This window comes from Oncorhynchus gorbuscha, linkage group LG15 (assembly GCF_021184085.1).
Source record: "Oncorhynchus gorbuscha isolate QuinsamMale2020 ecotype Even-year linkage group LG15, OgorEven_v1.0, whole genome shotgun sequence".
Lineage (NCBI taxonomy): Eukaryota > Metazoa > Chordata > Actinopteri > Salmoniformes > Salmonidae > Oncorhynchus > Oncorhynchus gorbuscha.
Window position 1 is genome coordinate 4,853,514 of NC_060187.1, and position 20,000 is coordinate 4,873,513.

Sequence of the window (20,000 nt, forward strand, 5' to 3'; positions counted from 1 at the left end):
AAGAGTTGGAAATCAGTCTGTGCACGCAAGGATTTTACCTATCACAACGACACTACATGTAGCTGGGACCCTTCGGATTGCAAAGCAGAGGAAGATTTTCAAAAAGTAAGTGAATATTTAATCGCTATTTGTGAATTTATGAAACCTGTGCTGGTTAAAAAATATTTTGATGTGGGGCGCCCTCCTCAAACAACCGCATGGCATGCTTTTGCTGTAAATCGGGCAATGCAGTTAGATTAAAACCTGTTAAGTCGACCCTCTACTTTTTCGAACATTCTGTTAAAAATCGCGCAACATTTCAGCGCCCTGCTACTCATGCCAGGAATATAGTATATGCATATGATTAGTGTGTGTGGATAGCAAACACTCTGACGTTTCTAAAACTGGTTAAATCACGGCTGTGACTTTAGCAGAGCGTGAGTTTCATCGAATAGCGCAGGAAAACCTGATCACTGAAAATGGAAATAAATATCCTTGCGCTTACTTCCAGGAATTGTTCAAAGTGAACCGAATTACATGAGACCGAGGTTTCAGCGCCTACAGCTACCACACGTTGTCTAGAGTCTTGTCATTTGATTCACAATTGATTCTTGGTCTAACCGGTTCAAGGAAACTCCTTCCCTCCATTCTCTGACCGGATGTTTTGGTCGAGCTCTCTCGGCCATGTTTCTTTCCAGACGACACCTATAGAAGTTAAATCGCCTCCTGATTAATTTTATCGCTTATTAATGTGTACTAATACCTAAAGTTGCATTACAAAAGTATTTCGAAGTGTTTCGTGAAAGTTTATCGTCGACTTTTTGAATTTAAAAAAATGACGTTACGTTATGAAACGCTCTTTTTTTCCGTTTATCATACAGTCTACATAGAACGATATCTAGGCTATATATGGACCGATTTAATCGAAAAAAAGACCCAATAGTGATTATGGGACATCTAGGAGTGCCAACAAAGAAGATGGTCAAAGGTAATGAATGTTTTATATTTTATTGTGCGGTTTGTGTAGCGCCGAATATGCTAATTATTTTGTTTACGTCCCCTGCGGGTCTTTTGTTGTGTTACATGCTATCAGATAATAGCTTCTCATGCTTTCGCCGAAAAGCATTTTAAAAATCTGACTTGTTGCCTGGATTCACAACGAGTGTAGCTTTAATTCAATACCCTGCATGTGTATTTTAATGAACGTTTGAGTTTTAACTAATACTATTAGCATTTAGCGTAGCGCATTTGCATTTCCAGAGCTCTAGATGGGACGCCTGCGTGCCAGGTAGGAGCAAGTAGTTAACAACAATTTAAGCTTTTAACCGATATAAGACACTTGTAAATGTGAAATATCCGTAATGTTATGGTTATTTATTTCAATTGCGCGCCCTCCAATTTCACCGGAAGTTATCGACAGGTGTCCCTGATGGGACTATAGACTGAGGAGACACCACAGAGGCTGAGGAGACACCACAGAGGCTGAGGAGACACCATAGAGGCTGAGGAGAAACCACAGAGAAACGATGTAAACTGACTTAAAATGACATCGTTAAAAGTATTTGTTTTGCATATAATAACAAGACATTGTACTCAGGATGTGATACACACTGAGTGTACAAAAAAATTAAGAACACCTGCCTAATATCGAGTTGCAATCCCCCCACTTTTTCCCTCTGAACAGCCTCAATACTATCAACATACAGCTGGCTGGTTAAGCAATAATAATAATTTTGCATGCCCAATTTTTCAGTTTTTGATTTGTTAAAAAAGTTTGAAAAATCCAATAAATGTCGTTCCACTTCATGATTGTGTCCCACTTGTTGTTGATTCTTCACAAAAAAAATCAGTTTTATATCTTTATGTTTGAAGCCTGAAATGTGGCAAAAGTTCGCAAAGTTCAAGGGGGCCAAATACTTTCGCAAGGCACTGTATGTGAGAATGCTGTTCATTGACTACAGCTCAGCGTTCAAAACCATAGTGCCCTCAGAGCTCATCACTAAGCTAAATACCCTGAGACTAAACACCTCCCTCTGCAACTGGATCCTGGACTTCCTGACGGTCCGCCCCCAGGTGGTGAGGGTAGGTAACAACACGTCCGCCACGCTGATCCTCAACACAGGGACCCCTCAGGGGTGCGTGCTCAGACCCCTCCTGTTCTCCCTGTTCATTCGTGACTGCACGGCCAGGCATGACTCCAACAGCATCATTAAGTTTGCCGATGACAGTGGTAGGCCTGTTCACCGACAAAGACGAGACAGCCTATAGGGAGGAGGCCGGAGACCTGGCTGTGTGGTGCCAACAACATCTCCCTCAACGTGATCAAAACAAAGGAGATGATTGTGGACTACAGGAAAAGGAGGACAGAGCACGCCCCCATTCTCATCGACGGGGCTGCAGTGGAGCAGGTTGAGAGCTTCAAGTTCCTTGGTGTCCACATCACCAATAAACTAACATGGTTCAAGCACACCAAGAAAGTCATGAAGAGGACACGACAAAACCAATTCCCCCTCAGGAGACAAGTTAAAATATTTGTCATGGGTCCTCAGATCCTCAAAAGGTTCTACAGCTGCACCATCGACAGCTTCCTGATTGGTTGCATCACTGCCTGGTATGGTAAATGCTCAGCCTCCGACCGCAAGGCAGTACAGAGGGTAGTGCGAACTGCCCAGTACTTTACTGGGGACAAGCTTCCTGCCATCCAGGACCTCTATACCAGGCGGTGTCAGAGAAAGGCCCTATAAATTGTCAAAGACTTCAGCCACCCTAGTCATAGACTGTTCTCTCTGGTACCGCACGGCAGGCGGTACCAGAGCGCCAAGTCTAGGTCCAAGAGGCTTCTAAACAGCTTCTTCTCCCAAGCCATAAGACTCCTGAACACCTAATCAAATGGCTACCCTATCCACAGGGATTCTGGCCCATGTTGACTCCAATGCTTCAATGATGCCCCAATGATGTCCTTTGAGTGGTGGACCAAATCTTGATACACACAGGAAACTGTTGAGTGTGAAAAACCCAGCAGCGTTGCAGTTCTTGACACAAATCAGTGCGCCTGCCACTGACTACCATACCCCGTTGATAGACACTTAAATCTGTTGTCCTGCCCATTCACCCTCTGCATGGCACACACACAATCCATGTCTCAACTCTCTCACGGCTTAAAAATCCTTCTTTAACCTGTCTCCTCCCTTCCTCTACACTGATCGAAGAGGATTTAACAAGCGATCCAAGCTTTCACCTGGATTCCCATGGTCAGTTATGTGATGGAAATTGCAGGTGTTCATACATGTTTTGGCCCCTCAGTGTACTACCCTCACTTGTCCAAGGAAAAGTATGTTTTTGTCTTCACATGGATGTTGGAATATGTTATGAGAGTATAAAAAAAAACCCTCCTTTGGAGAAATGATTGATTCATGGGCTGCTCAGATCACAGAACAATGTCAACGTTGAATGGGCCGATGAATCAACCATTGGAACCTTTTCCTCAACTGAGCCAGCTCTGCTGACAAGAGGCCTCACGTCTTCCTGGTTCCAGGACTATAAACTACATTTACATTTACATTTAAGTCATTTAGCAGACGCTCTTATCCAGAGCGACTTACAATTAAACTAAACATGTGAACAGCACTCCTTGTGTTTGGACGGCAACCAGACATACGGTTGCTGTCAATTTATGAACTAAATCAATTCAAGGACACCCCGCGAGGGGACCCTTGCAAAAATTCTACTTGGACTACTGAAAACTATTCGGCCCTCTAATCCCCATTACCTGTGTGTGACTCTGATTCTGTAGCCTATCATATTAGCATATACTTTTCATTAATCATTCAACTGCTTACGTTTTGTACATGGTAGAAGCCCAGAGGAGGACCTCGCCCTGTGTTCTTCAGAGGCTCTGTGGAAAAGGCCTCATCGTGGCGGTGGATGAAACTATAGACGGTCAGAAAGAGTGAGGGCCTCGTTAGCTATCACTCCGTCTGTTACAATGTCTGATAGACCATAAAGATCTGATAGACCTTAATGAAGAAGCAGAAGAAGAGCAGAAGAAGAGCAGAAGAAGAGCAGAAGAAGAGGCAGAAGCAGATGAAGAAGAAAAACAACAACAACTTACTTGAACTGGCAGAAGATGTCAGCGTACTCTGCTGAGATGCTGAAGGCCTGGAGGACCGTCACTCTGAAGGTGAGGATGTTACCTATCCTCAGGTGTTCCAGGGTTCCATCCAGAGCTCCTCCCTCCAGGTTGGTCTTCAGGGGGCTCTCCAAGTCATCTGGACCGGCTACAGAGGGTTAAAACAGACACATGAATAAGAAGAGAATGTAGTTATGCTTCCTGTGTTTTCATTATGGCACACTGAGGTATTTCTCTATTCACCAACACTACATCCTTACTTAAAACAACACACTATAACGTCAGGCAGTTGCCTCACACTGGCACACTGATAAACACACTACCTACCTGTGCGTAAATACATTTAGCATTATGTAGATATGAACACAGACCAAACACACTTACAGTGCCTTCAGAAGGTATTCACCTGCCTTGACTTTTTCCACATTTTGTTGTGTTACGGCCTGAATTTAAAATGGATTACATTTAGATGTTGTGTCACTGGCCTGCACACAATACCCCGTAATGTCAAAGTGGAATTATGGTTTTAGAAATGTTTACAAATGAATGAAAAATGTAACGCTGAAATGTCTTGAGTCAATACGTCACGCATACCACCGAAGGTGGCTCCCCTTCCTGTTCGGGTGGCGCTCGGCGGTCGTCGTCTACTAGCTGCCACCGATCCCCTTCTCCTTTTCGTTTGGTTTTGTCTAATTGTTTTCACCTGTTCCTTGTTGGGGTTTTGGGATGGGTGTTATTTAAGTTCCTATAGCCCTCTGGTGTTTGTGCTTGTTGTTATTGTTACGTTTGTGGTGTATCGTTGTCTTTTGGGTTTTCGCTGTCCGGGTTTTTGTAACTAAGGTTTTGGGTTTCTTTGCACCTGTGTTTAGGGCTTCACCCATGTTTGGACCTGTTACTTTGTAGAGGACGTTAAAGCGGTTTTTCCCCCATTTACTTTTGCTCTCTGCGTCTGACTCCACACCCATCACTCACCCACTGTTAAACAATAAGTATTCAATCCCTGTGTTATATTATACCTTAAAAACGTTCAGGAGTAGAAATGGGTAACAAATCACAGAATAAGTTGCATGGACTCTGTGTGCAATAATAGTGTTTAACATGTATGTGGGGAACAGACCTCATCTCTGTTCCCCACATACATATATGTAAGATCCCTCAGTCGAGCAGTGAAATTTTTAAAAACAGAATTAAACCACAAAGAACAGGGAGGTTTTCCAATGAAAAAGCAGACATTGAATATCCCTTCGAGCGTGGTGACGTTTTTAAATACACTTTGGATGGTGTATTAATACACCCTGTATTATGTATTCCAAAGCATGCATCCTGTTTGGAATGAGACAATAAAAAGTAAAACTGCAAAAATATGTTGCAAAGAAATAATCTTTAGGTCTTGGATGCGAAGCGTTATGTTTGGGGCAAATCCAACACAACACATCACATCTCCGAGTACCATTCTTTATATTGTCAAGCATGGTGGTGACTGCATCATGTTATGGGTATGCTTGTCATCAGCAAGGACTAGGGAGTATTTTAGGAGAAAAATAAAAGAAGAAAGCGAAACACAGGCAAAATCTGAGAGGAAAACGTGGTTCAGTCTGCTTTCCAACAAACATTGGGAGATAAATTCCCCTTTTGGCAGGACAATAACCTACAACACAAGGCCAAATATACACTGGAGATGCTTACCAAGAAGACACTGAATGTTCCTGAGTGGCCTAATTACAGTTTTGATTTAAAACGGCTTACAAATCTCTGGCGAGATTAGAAAATGGCTGACTCGCAATGATCAACAACCAATTTGACAGAGCTTGAAGAATTTGAATAATAATAATATGCAAATATTGTACAATCCAGGTGTGGATTGTACTTCTCTTTGAGACTTACCTGGAAAGGCACACAACTGAAATCCCTGCTAACAGTGATTCTCACATGTATTGACTCAAGGGTGGGAATACTTATGTAAATGAGATATTTCTGTATTTAAGTTTCAATAAATGTTCAATAATTTAGAAAAACATGTTTTCACTTTGTCATTATGGGGCATTGTGTGTAGATAGGTGAGAGTTCAGGTGGTAACACAATAAAGTGTGGAATAAATCAAGAGGTATGAATACTTCCTGAAGAAGGCTTTCTGAAGGCCACACCCACATACACAGACCACACCCACATACACAGACCACACCCACTCACAGACAGACCACAGCCTCACAGACAGACTCCTCACACAGAGTTCTCTATAGCTAATCTCGAATGCAGAACCGTTTGATGAGACACCACAGTTTGACGAGACACCACAGACACCACTACACAGAGACTGAGGAGACTACACAGAGGCTGAGGAGACACCACAGAGGCTGAGGAGACAAAACAGAGGCTGAGGAGACACCACAGAGGCTGAGGAGACACCACAGAGACTGAGGAGAAACCACAGAGACTGAGGAGACACCACAGATGCTGAGGAGACACCACAGAGGCTGAGGAGACACCACAGAGGCTGAGGAGACACCACAGAGGCTGAGGAGAAACCACAGAGACTGAGAAGAAACCACAGAGGCTGAGGAGACACCACAGAGACTGAGGAGAAACCACAGAGGCTGAGGAGACACCACAGAGGCTGAGGAGACACCACAGAGGCTGAGGAGACACCACAGAGACTGAGGAGACACCACAGAGACTGAGGAGAAACCACAGAGGCTGAGGAGACACCAGAGAGACACCAGAGAGACTGAGGAGACTACACAGAGGCTGAGGAGACTACACAGAGGCTGAGGAGACTACACAGAGGCTGAGGAGACTAAACAGAGACTGAGGAGACTAAACAGAGACTGAGGAGACACCACAGAGACTGATGAGAAACCACAGAGACCGAGGAGACACCACAGAGACTGAGGAGACACCACAGAGACTGAGGAGACACCACAGAGACTGAGGAGAAACCACAGAGACTGAGGAGAAACCACAGAGACTGAGGAGACACCACAGAGACTGAGGAGACTACACAGAGACTGAGGAGACACCACAGAGGCTGAGGAGACTACGCAGAGACTGAGGAGACTACACAGAGACTGAGGAGAAACCACAGAGACTGAGGAGACAACACAGAGACTGAGGAGACTACACAGAGACTGAGGAGACTACACAGAGGCTGAGGAGACTACACAGAGGCTGAGGAGACACCACAGAGACTGAGGAGACACCACAGAGACTGAGGAGACACCACAGAGACTGAGGAGACACCACAGAGGAGACACCACAGAGGAGACACCACAGAGGAGACACCACAGAGGAGACACCACAGAGACTGAGGAGACTACACAGAGACTGAGGAGACTACACAGAGACTGAGGAGACACCACAGAGGAGACACCACTGAGGAGACACCACAGAGGAGACACCACAGAGGAGACACCACAGAGGAGACACCACAGAGGAGACACCACAGAGGAGACACCACAGAGGAGACACCAGAGTTAATGGTGGTTACCCGTACATGTATTGTTGTTGACTTCATCGGCTGAGGGTCCCGTCTCTGAGTTCTGTCCCTCCCCCTCCACGAAACGCAGCTCCTCCTGGGATGCCCCAGTACGGGACAGACCGGCGGGGCACGACTCAGCCTGGAACTGACCACAAGGGACAGCATAGTTAGCAAAGCCTTAAGAGAAGCTAGCAAACCTAGGAGGTACTCACTAACTAGCTAGAAGACGGCATACAGTTAGCAGAGATAGAGGGAGTGGCCTAGCCACTGACATTTCAGCTAGAAGACGTAGCCTGGAACTGACCACAAGGGACAGCATACAGTAAGTAAAGCTAAGAGAGGTTACAAGGTCTGTGTAAAACTAGGGAAGGTACATACAATGATTTATATATACACTAGATGGCTGACAGGGGGCGCTGTCATCTGCGCCTCCATCTTCGCACTGCCCCAATTAGTCGACTGGTCGATTGCTTGGTCGTTAGGCTGTTGGTCGACCGAGATTATAGTAACCTTCACCTGTCAGTGGCAACAGCTTTCAAAGGCTCATCATTTGTACAAATACAGAAGATAGCCCACTTCATTACACTTCATTACATTGACACATTTGATATCCCGACTGTGAGAAACAATTTATGTAAACTGACGTTATCTGTTGCTTATTTTCAACTTCTTAGTTGCATATAATGTCCAGGGTATAACCCAGCCTGGTGGAACCATGAATGGACAGAGACCTGGCACTCTGACAGACAGATACGGATGTCTCTGAATGTATCAATCTATCCTCAACACGGGGGCTCCTCAGGGGTGCGTGCTTAGTCCCCTCCTGTACTCCCTGTTCACACAAGACATCCAGGCACGACTCCAACACTATCATTAAGTTTGATGACGACACAACAGTGGTAGGCTGAGACACGATGAGACAGCCTATAGGGAGGAGGTCAAAGACATGGCAGTGTGGTGCCAGGACAACAACCTCTCCCTCAACGATGAGACAGCCTATAAGGAGGAGGTCAAAGACATGTCTGTGTGGTGCCAGGACAACAACTTCACCCTCAATGTGAACAAGACAAAGGAGCTGATCGTGGACTACAGGAAAAGGAGGGTCGAAACGGGCCCCCATTAACATCGACGGGGCTGTAGTGGAGCGGGTCGAGAGTTTCAAGTTCCTTGGTGTCCACATCACCAACAAACTATCATGGTCCAAACACACCAAGACAGTCGGGCATGACAACACCTTTTCCCCCCCTCACGAGACCGAAAAGATTTGGCGTGGGTTCCCCAGATCCTCAAAAAGTTTTACCGCTGCACCATCGAGAGCATCCTGACCGATTGCATCACCGTCTGTTATGGCAACTGCTTGGCATCTGACCGTAAGGCGCTACAGAGGGTAGTAAATAAATCAATAACCAATTAATCACTGGGACCTTTCTGCCATCCAGGACCTTTCTGCCATCCAGGACCTATATACCAGTCATCCAGGACCTATATACCAGTCATCCAGGACCTATATACCAGTCATCCAGGACCTTTCTGCCATCCAGGACCTTTCTGCCATCCAGGACCTTTCTGCCATCCAGGACCTTTCTGCCATCCAGGACCTTTCTGCCATCCAGGACCTTTCTGCCATCCAGGACCTATATACCAGTCATCCAGGACCTTTATACCATCCATGACCTATATACCAGTCATCCAGGACCTTTCTGCCATCCAGGACCTTTCTGCCATCCAGGACCTTTCTGCCATCCATGACCTATATACCAGTCATCCAGGACCTATATACCAGTCATCCAGGACCTATATACCAGTCATCTAGGACCTATATACCAGTCATCCAGGACCTTTCTGCCATCCAGGACCTATATACCAGTCATCCAGGACCTATGTAACAGTCATCCAGGACCTATATACCAGTCATCCAGGACCTATATACCAGTCATCCAGGACCTATATACCAGTCATCCAGGACCTATATACCAGTCATCCAGGACCTTTCTGCCATCCAGGACCTTTCTGCCATCCAGGACCTTTCTGCCATCCAGGACCTTTCTGCCATCCAGGACCTATATACCAGTCATCCAGGACCTTTCTGCCATCCAGGACCTATATACCAGTCATCCAGGACCTTTCTGCCATCCAGGACCTATATACCAGTCATCCAGGACCTTTCTGCCATCCAGGACCTTTCTGCCATCCATGACCTATATACCAGTCATCCAGGACCTATATACCAGTCATCCAGGACCTATATACCAGTCATCTAGGACCTATATACCAGTCATCTAGGACCTATATACCAGTCATCCAGGACCTATATACCAGTCATCTAGGACCTATATACCAGTCATCTAGGACCTATATACCAGTCATCCAGGACCTGTATACCAGTCATCCAGGACCTATATACCAGTCATCCAGGACCTATATACCAGTCATCTAGGACCTATATACCAGTCATCCAGGACCTATATACCAGTCATCCAGGACCTATGTAACAGTCATCCAGGACCTATATACCAGTCATCCAGGACCTATATACCAGTCATCCAGGACCTATATACCAGTCATCCAGGACCTATATACCAGTCATCCAGGACCTATATACCAGTCATCCAGGACCTATATACCAGTCATCCAGGACCTATATACCAGTCATCCAGGACCTGTATACCAGTCATCCAGGACCTATATACCAGTCATCCAGGACCTATATACCAGTCATCCAGGACCTATATACCAGTCATCCAGGACCTATATACCAGTCATCCAGGACCTATATACCAGTCATCCAGGACCTATATACCAGTCATCCAGGACCTGTATACCAGTCATCCAGGACCTGTATACCAGTCATCCAGGACCTATGTAACAGCCATCCAGGACCTATATACCAGTCATCCAGGACCTATATACCAGTCATCCAGGACCTATATACCAGTCATCCAGGACCTATATACCAGTCATCCAGGACCTATATACCAGTCATTCAGGACCTATATACCAGTCATCCAGGACCTATATACCAGTCATCCAGGACCTATATACCAGTCATCCAGGACCTATATACCAGTCATCCAGGACCTATATACCAGTCATCCAGGACCTATATACCAGTCATCCAGGACCTATATACCAGTCATCCAGGACCTATATACCAGTCATCCAGGACCTATATACCAGTCATCCAGGACCTATATACCAGTCATCCAGGACCTATATACCAGTCATCCAGGACCTATATACCAGTCATCCAGGACCTATATACCAGTCATCCAGGACCTATATACCAGTCATCCAGGACCTATATACCAGTCATCCAGGACCTATATACCAGTCATCCAGGCCCTATGTACTAGTCATCTAGGACCTATATACCAGTCACCCAAGTCATAGACTGTCCTCTCTGCTACCGCACGGCAAGCGGTACCGGAGCGCCAAGTCTAGGTTCGAAAGGCTCCTTAACAGCTTCTACCCCCAAACCATAAGACTACTAAACAGTTCATCAAAATGACCACCCGGACTATTTACACTGACCCCCCCTTTGTTTTTACACTGCTGCAACTCACTGTGTATTATCGATGCATAGTCACTTTAACCACACCTACATGTACAAATGACCTGGACTAGCCTGTACCTCCGCACATTGACGGGAACCGGTGCTCCCTGTATATATCCTCGTTATTTTAATTTTATTTTTTTACTTTATTTTTTGAGTAATATTTTCTTAACTTTATTTATTAAACTGGATTGTTGAAAAGGTGTACATAGTTACATGAGCAGAACACTTTGTGTTTGTTCTACAGGAACCTGTTACTGCATGCCAAAATACGAGGACAAATCAGCGAGTGCAGCTTAGCCTTTAAATGCATGCAATATTATCCTTGAAACACTATGAATAATTCCATTCATTCCTCTGGAGAAGGAATGGGGAGTGCCAATATGGCCGACTAGTGGCTTATTGGGGACTGCCAATATGGCCGACTAGTGGCTTATTGGGGAGTGCCAATACGGCCGACTAGTGGCTTATTGAGGAGTGCCAATACGGCCGACTAGTGGCTTATTGGGGACTGCCAATACGACCGACTAGTGGCATATTGGGGACTGCCAATATGGCCGACTAGTGGCTTATTGGGGACTGCCAATACGGCCGACTAGTGGCTTATTGGGGACTGCCAATACGGCCGACGAGTGGCTTTAAAGCCTCTCATTTGCCAATACATCGCATCCAGCAATCCATCAATGGGTACATAGTTACAGACGAGACAAAACAGCTCAAGAGACGTACCTTCTCAAACTCCCGGTCCTCGAAGGAGATCTTGGCGGTGCCAGACTGACGGACACCGGATCCGTAGTCAGGAGCCTCCTCATCGGCTGGAGGGAAACACAAAGCACCTTCACTTCCTCTAGAAGTCACACTCAGTCGTATTACTACTGTGTATCTTTTGAAGAAACCCGAGTCCCTTATGTACATGTCTACATGCTTCAGTAGGTTAGGCATTCTTTGTTTGGTTGTTTGATTGATTGAATAAATGATTGATTGACTGATTTGGTTGTTTGATGTGACGGGGGGGGGGGTCCAGATCTTACCTGAGATCGCCTGTACAGCCACCCTGAGGAATCCTTTAACCTCTCCCTTCTCACTGACGATGGCCACGCGATGGACCAGGGACACAGGGTACAGCAGGTTACTCAGGTACACAAAGGCTCTGTAGGGGAGGGAGAGAGAGAGAGATAGAGACAGAGAGAGACAGAGATAGAGCGAGAGAGAGAGAAAGACAGAGAGAGAGACAGAAAGAGAGCGAGAGAGAGAGAGAGCGAGAGAGAGAGGGAGACAGAAAGAGAGAGAGAGAGAGACAGAAAGAGAGCGAGAGAGAGAGCGAGAGAGAGAGAGAGACAGAAAGAGAGCGAGAGAAAGAGAGAGAGACAGAAAGAGAGCGAGAGAGTTAGAGAGAAATACAGAGAGAGACAGAAAGAGAGCGAGAGAGAGAGAGAAACACAGAGAGAGAGACAGAAAGAGAGTGAGAGAGAGAGAGAAATACAGAGAGAGAGACAGAAAGAGAGAGAGAGAGAGAGAGAGAGAGAGAGAGAGAGAGAGAGAGAGAGAGAGAGAGAGAGAGAGAGAGAGAGAAAGACAGAGAGAGAGACAGAAAGAGAGCGAGTGAGAGAGAGGGAGGTAGAGACAGAAAGAGCGAAAGAGAGAGAGGGAGGTAGAGACAGAAAGAGAGAAACGAGAGAGAGGGAGGTAGAGACAAAGAGAGAGAGAGAATTGAAGAGAAGAAAGAATAGTGAATGTACCATTAGAGATAACAGAGACACCAGAACACCAGGACAGAGAGATCACGTCCAGAGATAACAACTGACAAACTGTATGTCATTTTGGCAACATATTTTCCATATTCCAAAACGAAGAAATATTGTTATATTGTATGTAATTGTGTGTAGTTCTATAGCTTGAAGTTACCACAAGACCACAACCTAGAATGGGACATCTTTAGGATATTTCGTTTCAATCTCCTGGATTGTCAGATTCTATAACTCCTAGCTATAATCTTTGTAATAACATATTGTGTCTTGCAGTCAAGGATAACATTTCCAAAGTGCCAATGAGGCGGGTAGACATTTAAGGGGTAAAAGGGAGGTAGAGAGGTTAGGCTTTACGACAACATTGGTGAGGTGCAAAGAAGGCATGCTCAGGACAAAAAGACGAGAGAAAAAAAGAGAAAAAAAAGGTTTAGCCTTCTTTAACTCCAAATGAATTGGAAAAACAAATCAAGCAGAAATCCTCATAATACAGGACATGGCACTCAACAACTTGAAATAAGTTAAGGTAAAAAAAGAAAAAAAGAATGACACAATGGATTTATCAAAAGCAAACAGGAAGTGGACTGGAAGTGCAACACAAAAAAGGGAGCCAATGTAAAAATAATTACAAAAAAAAATGTCAAAAATTAAGAATAATGTGCTCTGCCTAAAAGAGATAGCTGTGGTAGAAACTAGCTCTTTCATCTTGAGATATTGCGTCTTCCTAAATCACTTCCTGAATCAGTTGCTTCGCATGAATCAATTGATGATTCATTTATATTTATTATCGAGACATGGCAAGGACATCTAGCCGTGAGTAGCTGCTGTGTGTTGAGCAGAAACAAAAACAAATGTCAGAAGATATATGAGATGTGTTCTTGTTTCAGATGATGGTCTCCTTAAGAAAGACTTACAAAAAAAGGTGAGACACACACCCCAAGTTGAGCAACAACTCTACTTGGATTACCACTAAAGCAAAGTGACATGGATGGATGCACCAACGTGTTCAGGGCAGGGTCATCATCAGTGTCAAGAAAGAGCATCCCTCCCTATTATTATTACTGACCTGTGTGCATAAAGGTACGCTATGACAGAAACATAAAGCTGAAGGTGTGATGTGACAGTAACATAAAGCTGAAGGTGTGATGTGACAGTAATATAAAGCTGAAGGTGTGATGTGACAGTAACATAAAGCTGAAGGTATGATGTGACAGTAACATAAAGCTGAAGGTGTGATGTGACAGTAACATAAAGCTGAAGGTGTGATGTGACAGTAATATAAAGCTGAAGGTATGATGTGACAGTAATATAAAGCTGAAGATAGGTGCTCACAAAGACAAATAATTTCTGATGAGATTCAAAAGTAACGAAATGATTAAAGACAAGCGTTGAAGCCCCAAAATGTCTACCAAATAATTACAATATTTGGTGGGATAATAATTGTTGGCATTTTCTACTGTCATGTTTTTTGAACAATATGAAAACTTAATCTTTGGAGTTTGACAGCTTAGAGTAAGTCTAATTCATGTTATAAGGGATGAAAGGACAGTGTGGCTATTTGTTTCTCCCTCGGAACTAAGAGGCAAGGAGTGATGCTTGGAACAGTCAGCTATGGCATGAGCTTGAGGGGAAACAGCTAGACTTAAAAAGGGGAGTGCCTCAGACTGAACGAGAGGCAGGGGACCTTGGGTAATTTAACCTTGTTTCTAATCTCTGTATTGGATGGAGCCAAAATGATGTCATTCTCAATAACATGTTCTCACGCTACAGCTACAGACAAGGTTCTCTGCAAAATACTGGACTGCCCTTACAGACAAGGTTCTCTTGCCCCTCTGCAAAATACTGGACTGCCCTTACAGACAAGGTTCTCTTGCCCCTCTGCAAAATACTGGACTGCCCTTACAGACAAGGTACTCTTGCCCCTCTGCAAAATACTGGACTGCCCTTACAGACAAGGTACTCTTGCCCCTCTGCAAAATACTGGACTGCCCTTACAGACAAGGTTCATCTTGCCCCTCTGCAAAATACTGGACTGCCCTTACAGACAAGGTTCTCTTGCCCCTCTGCAAAATACTGGACTGCCCTTACAGACAATGTTCTCTTGCCCCTCTGCAAAATACTGGAATGCCCTTACAGACAAGGTTCTCTTGCCCCTCTGCAAAATACTGGACTGCCCTTAGAGACACAATGAAAATGTCAACTTATAAAAGCAAAGACAGGTCAATGTGGATGTGTGTAATTTGGTAGCCACAACAATGACAAAACCTCTATCCAATAATATTGTTGCTAATTTCCTGTGTGTGTGTGTGTGTGTGTGTGTGTGTGTGTGTGTGTGTGTGTGTGTGTGTGTGTGTGTGTGTGTGTGTGTGTGTGTGTGTGTGTGTGTGTGTGTGTGTGTGTGTGTGTGTGTGTGTGTGTGTGTGTGTGTGTGTGTGTGTGTGTGTGCTCCCTCGGACAGCGGAGATACCCAGAGTGTCTTCGTGTGAAAGAGCTAGTTTCCATCCACAAGCATGCTCCTGAAACCTCACCAACCTTCCCACTACACTGAATAACGGAGAGCGGTCATAAAAGGGATCCAGGCCTTCGCTGGAGCCGCCTCGGCACGCCTCTCCCTCATCATCATCATCATCATCCCCGAGCTCCGAGCACGGATCGTCCAAAAATATATCATCGTTCAGATCCTGCAAAGCATCCAACTCATCCTCCTCCCTTCCTCGTCCCTCCGGACGAGCGTCGGCCAGCTCCGTTTGCTCGGAGGTGGAGAGGGTGGTGGAAGGAGTGGGGGAAGGAGTGGGATCACTCATGCGCTCGCTCATACACGCGTTGAAAAGGGGGTTGCTGGTAGCCATAAACATGGGAAGTACGTTAGATAGTGGCCTACAACAGGAAACATAGAAACACATCTACATGGAGGAACAGAAGCCGTTCTGCTGGGGGAGCTGTAGAAAACCTGACTGTCTTCAGGCTGGTACAGAAGGCTTTGAGGTACACTACATGACCAAAAGTATGTGGACACCTGCTCATTGAACATCTCATTCCAAAATCATGGGCATTAATATGAAGTTACACCCCCCCCCTTTGCTGCTATAACAGCCTCCACTTTTCTGGGAAGGCTTTCCACTAGTAGTTGGAACATTGCTGCTATAACAGCCTCCACTCTTCTGGGAAGGCTTTCCACTAGATGTTGGAACATTGCTGCTATAACAGCCTCCACTTTTATGGGAAGGCTTTCCACTAGATGTTGGAACATTGCTGCTATAACAGCCTCCACTCTTCTGGGAAGGCTTTCCACTAGATGTTGGAACATTGCTGCTATAACAGCCTCCACTCTTCTGGGAAGGCTTTCCACTAGATGTTGGAACATTGCTGCTATAACAGCCTCCACTCTTCTGGGAAGGTTTTCAACTAGATGTTGGAACATTGCTGCTATAACAGCCTCCACTCTTCTGGGAAGGTTTTCAACTAGATGTTGGAACATTGCTGCGGGGACTTGCTTCAATTCAGCCATTAGTGAGGTCATGCATTGATGTTGGGTGATTAAGGCCTGGCTCGCAGTCGGCGTTCCAATTCATCCCAAAGGTGTTCGATGGGGTTGAGGTCAGGGCTCTGTGCAGGCCAGTCAAGTTCTTCCACACCGATCTCGACAAACCATTTCTGCATGGACCTCGTTTGTGCACGGGGCCATTATCATCCTGAAACAGGAAAGGGCCTTCCTCAAACTGTTGCCACAAAGTTAGAAGCACAGAATGGTCTAGAATGTCATTGTATGCTGTCACGTTAAGATTTCCCTTCACTGGAACTAAGGGGCCCGAACCATGAATAACAGCCCTAGACCATTATTCGTCCTCCACCAAACTTTACAGTTGGCACAATGCATTTGGGCAGGTATTGTTCTCCTGGCATCCGCCAAACCCAGATTTGTCCGTCGGACTGCCAGAAAGTGCGATTCATCCCTCCAAAGAACGCGTTTCCACTGCTCCAGAGTCGAGTCTAATGTGCTGACGTTGCTTCCAGAGGCAGTTTGGAACTCGGTAGTGTTGCAACCGAGGACAGATGATTTTTGCCCTTCAGCACTCGGCAGTCCCATTCGGTGAACTTGTGAGGCCTACCCACTTCGCGACTAAGCTGTTGACGCGACTAAGCTGGATAGCTCTGGCAGGACATAACTTTAATGAACTGACATGTTGGAAAGTTGGTATCCTATGACGGTGCCACGTTGAAAAGTCACTGAGCTCTTCAGTACGGGCCATTCTAATGCCATTGGTATGTCTATGGAGATTGCATGGCTGTGTGCTTGATTTTATGCACCTGTCAGCAACAGGTGTGGCTGAAAAAAACAAATCCACTCATTTGAAGGGATGTCCACATACTTTTGTATATATATATACTATATATATAGTGTATGTTAGTAATATACACTGAGTGTTAAAAACATTAGGAACACCTGCTCTTTCCAGAACAGACCAGGTCAATCCAGGTGAAAGATATGATCCCTTATTGCAGATGTTCTTAAACATTTTCAGCATGGGACCCGAATTAGAAATTCTGTGTTTTTCTTGGGACACATCGGACAGGAGAATGAAGTGACGTGTGAGATTTTCTTCGGCTGTTCTTGGATCCATGCATTAATAAGAGTCTCTCAGTCAAAAGAACGTTCTCCAGAGACGTGTGGTGAGAGGGGAGGCTCATAGTAACGTCTGGAATGGAGTGAATGGAATGGTGAGAGGGGAGGCTCATAGTAACGTCTGGAATGGAGTGAATGGAATGGTGAGAGGGGAGGCTCATAGTAACGTCTGGAATGGAGTGAATGGAATGGTGAGAGGGGAGGCTCATAGTAACGTCTGGAATGGAGTGAATGGAATGGTGAGAGGGGAGGCTCATAGTAACGTCTGGAATGGAGTGAATGGAATGGTGAGAGGGGAGGCTCATAGTAACGTCTGGAATGGAGTGAATGGAATGGTGAGAGGGGAGGCTCATAGTAACGTCTGGAATGGAGTGAATGGAATGGTGAGAGGGGAGGCTCATAGTAACGTCTGGAATGGAGTGAATGGAATGGTGAGAGGGAGGCTCATAGTAACGTCTGGAATGGAGTGAATGGAATGGTGAGATGGTGGGAGCTCATAGCTCTGGAATGGAGTGAATGGAATGGTGAGAGGGGAGGTAACGTCTGGAATGGAGTGAATGGAATGGTGAGAGGGGAGGCTCATAGTAACGTCTGGAATGGAGTGAATGGAATGGTGAGAGGGGAGGCTCATAGTAACGTCTGGAATGGAGTGAATGGAATGGTGAGAGGGGAGGCTCATAGTAACGTCTGGAATGGAGTGAATGGAATGGTGAGAGGGGAGGCTCATAGTAACGTCTGGAATGGAGTGAATGGAATGGTGAGAGGGGAGGCTCATAGTAACGTCTGGAATGGAGTGAATGGAATGGTGAGAGGGGAGGCTCATAGTAACGTCTGGAATGGAGTGAATGGAATGGTGAGAGGGGAGGCTCATAGTAACGTCTGGAATGGAGTGAATGGAATGGTGAGAGGGGAGGCTCATAGTAACGTCTGGAATGGAGTGAATGGAATGGTGAGAGGGGAGGCTCATAGTAACGTCTGGAATGGAGTGAATGGAATGGTGAGAGGGGAGGCTCATAGTAACGTCTGGAATGGAGTGAATGGAATGGTGAGAGGGGAGGCTCATAGTAACGTCTGGAATGGAGTGAATGGAATGGTGAGAGGGGAGGCTCATAGTAACGTCTGGAATGGAGTGAATGGAATGGTGAGGGGAGGGGAGGTCTGGAATGGAGTGAATGGAATGGTGGAATGGACGTCTGGAATGGAATGGTGCGCCTGCCTCCCCTCTCACCATTCCATTCACTCCATTCCAGCCATTACTATGCGCCTGCCTCCTCTCTCACCACATGTCTCTGTCTCTCAAATGAACTTCAAATTAACTTTATTACAGCTAAGTGGGATTTTCAATTAATTTGGCAGTGTGCCTGGGGACTGGGGTCTGTGATTCCTTTTTAATTATCCTGACTGTCTTTGATCCCATCTGTGGTCCTTAAAAACATGCTGTCTGACCATGCTGTCTGGCCATGCTGTCTGGCCATGCTGTCTGGCCATGCTGTCTGACCAGCTGTCTGGTCATGCTGTCTGACCATCCTGTCTGACCATGCTGTCTGGCCATGCTGTCTGACCATGCTGTCTGGCCATGCTGTCTGGCCATGCTGTCTGACCATGCAGTCATGTGCTGTACCTGCCGACCAGACGGAACCAGGGGAAGCGGTCGTAGAAGGGGTCTCCTCCAGTCATGACGTTCTCACAGTCTTCTATGGTGCTGCTGGGAACCTCTGCTGCTCTGTCATACATCTCTCTCATCAGGTCCAGGCGCTGCCTGCAGGGGGCACCAGAGAGCAACACAGGACAACATCATAATAGAGTATAGAGGAGAGAGAGAGAGAGAGAGAGAGAGAGAGAGAGAGAGAGAGAGAGAGAGAGAGAGAGAGAGAGAGAGAGAGAGAGAGAGAGAGAGAGAGAGGGAGGTAGAGAGAGAGAGAGGTTGATAGAGAGAGCGAGTGCCATCACAACAGCAAGATGTGTGTCCTGTTGCCACAAGAAAAGGGAAACTAGTGAAGAACTATAAATACATATAGTAATATATCTAGATAAATCTGAGAGATCTGTTTTAGATGAAATGATTTCATGATAATGTACAATGATTTCATGATAATGTACAAGTGGACTCATATTTACTGTTATGTATAGTTCATCATTAGTTGTGCCTGGGATCTGGCCTGGTGCCGGTTATATTCTACAGTACCTGAGCTTCTCCAGGGTCCAGCAGTGGGTGGCCCCATTCTTCTGGTCCTGAACCTCCACTGCTACGATGGTCCTGGGGAATGGGCGGGTCGCTCTGTCCTTGGCTGCCTCAGGGGGCAGCAGGTCAGTGGGCAGGGGGGAGTACAGGGTGTCGGTCAGCAGCACAAACTGGAACTGGACCTAGGGGGGGGGTTCAGACCTGGGTTCAAATAGTATTGCTTTCTTTCAAAAATTTCAGCAGTGCTCAATTGAGCTTGCCCGGTACAATAGAATCAATGTCTCAAAAATTCAGACCCCACCCAAATGCAGAC

The 20,000-nt window shown here is 45.8% G+C and overlaps 1 protein-coding gene across 9 annotated transcripts in view; it reads right to left on the minus strand.

Moving 5' to 3' along the window:
- kif1aa (kinesin family member 1Aa) overlaps positions 1-20,000 on the minus strand; it is a 192,561-nt gene that overhangs the window by 57,091 nt on the left and 115,470 nt on the right. For 5 of the 9 annotated variants that reach the window (XM_046301001.1, XM_046300996.1, XM_046300993.1 and 2 more), the window contains 8 exons: positions 19,691-19,869; positions 19,127-19,264; positions 15,414-15,719; positions 12,168-12,286; positions 11,866-11,951; positions 7,599-7,728; positions 4,091-4,256; positions 3,819-3,909 (listed from right to left, as the gene is read on the minus strand). In XM_046301001.1, the coding sequence (XP_046156957.1) occupies positions 3,819-3,909; positions 4,091-4,256; positions 7,599-7,728; positions 11,866-11,951; positions 12,168-12,286; positions 15,414-15,719; positions 19,127-19,264; positions 19,691-19,869 (1,215 nt within the window). The remainder of the gene's footprint in view (positions 1-3,818; positions 3,910-4,090; positions 4,257-7,598; positions 7,729-11,865; positions 11,952-12,167; positions 12,287-15,413; positions 15,720-19,126; positions 19,265-19,690; positions 19,870-20,000) is intronic. The other 4 variants (XM_046300999.1, XM_046300998.1, XM_046300997.1 and 1 more) reach the window with 2 other exon arrangements.